The sequence below is a fragment of the Antrostomus carolinensis genome, unplaced genomic scaffold (assembly GCF_000700745.2).
Source record: "Antrostomus carolinensis isolate BGI_N321 unplaced genomic scaffold, ASM70074v2 scaffold30594, whole genome shotgun sequence".
NCBI lineage: Eukaryota > Metazoa > Chordata > Aves > Caprimulgiformes > Caprimulgidae > Antrostomus > Antrostomus carolinensis.
In genome coordinates, this window is record NW_010311886.1 from 55,961 (window position 1) to 56,350 (window position 390).

General features: G+C 61.3%; 1 protein-coding gene across 1 annotated transcript in view; it reads right to left on the reverse strand.

Moving 5' to 3' along the window:
* Window positions 1-390, reverse strand: part of ZHX3 (zinc fingers and homeoboxes 3) — a 4,339-nt gene that overhangs the window by 2,236 nt on the left and 1,713 nt on the right. The window contains 1 exon segment of the mRNA XM_029084719.1: window positions 1-389. Within this exon segment, the coding sequence (XP_028940552.1) occupies window positions 1-389 (389 nt within the window).

Consider the following 390-nt stretch of genomic DNA (forward strand, 5'->3'; position numbering starts at 1 on the left):
GGACTCACTTTCCGCTCCGCCGAGTTCGGGTCAACCAAGCCATTTTCACTCATGGCCCTCAGCTCATCTGAGGAGTCTTCCCCTTCCCCACCACCATTTTCCGCCTCCTCCTCCTCCTGCCGAGCCGCCTCCTCCACTTTCTTATTTTCCTCCGCCACCTTCTTCTTCCTCCTCTCCGAGAACCAGCTATCGATCTCCCTCCGTGTCATCTTCGTCTCCCCCCTCAAGCGGTTCACCTCTTCCTCCGCAGGAAGGGGATTTTGGGCAAAACTGCTCTCCAGAGCCTTCAGCTGCTCGGGCGCCCGCTCTTTGTACTTGGTCGGTGTGAAGTCGGGCGCCTGGTGCCACGACTGCCGCCGCGGTGGGTGGTGAGAGGCTGGCGGGGGTGGG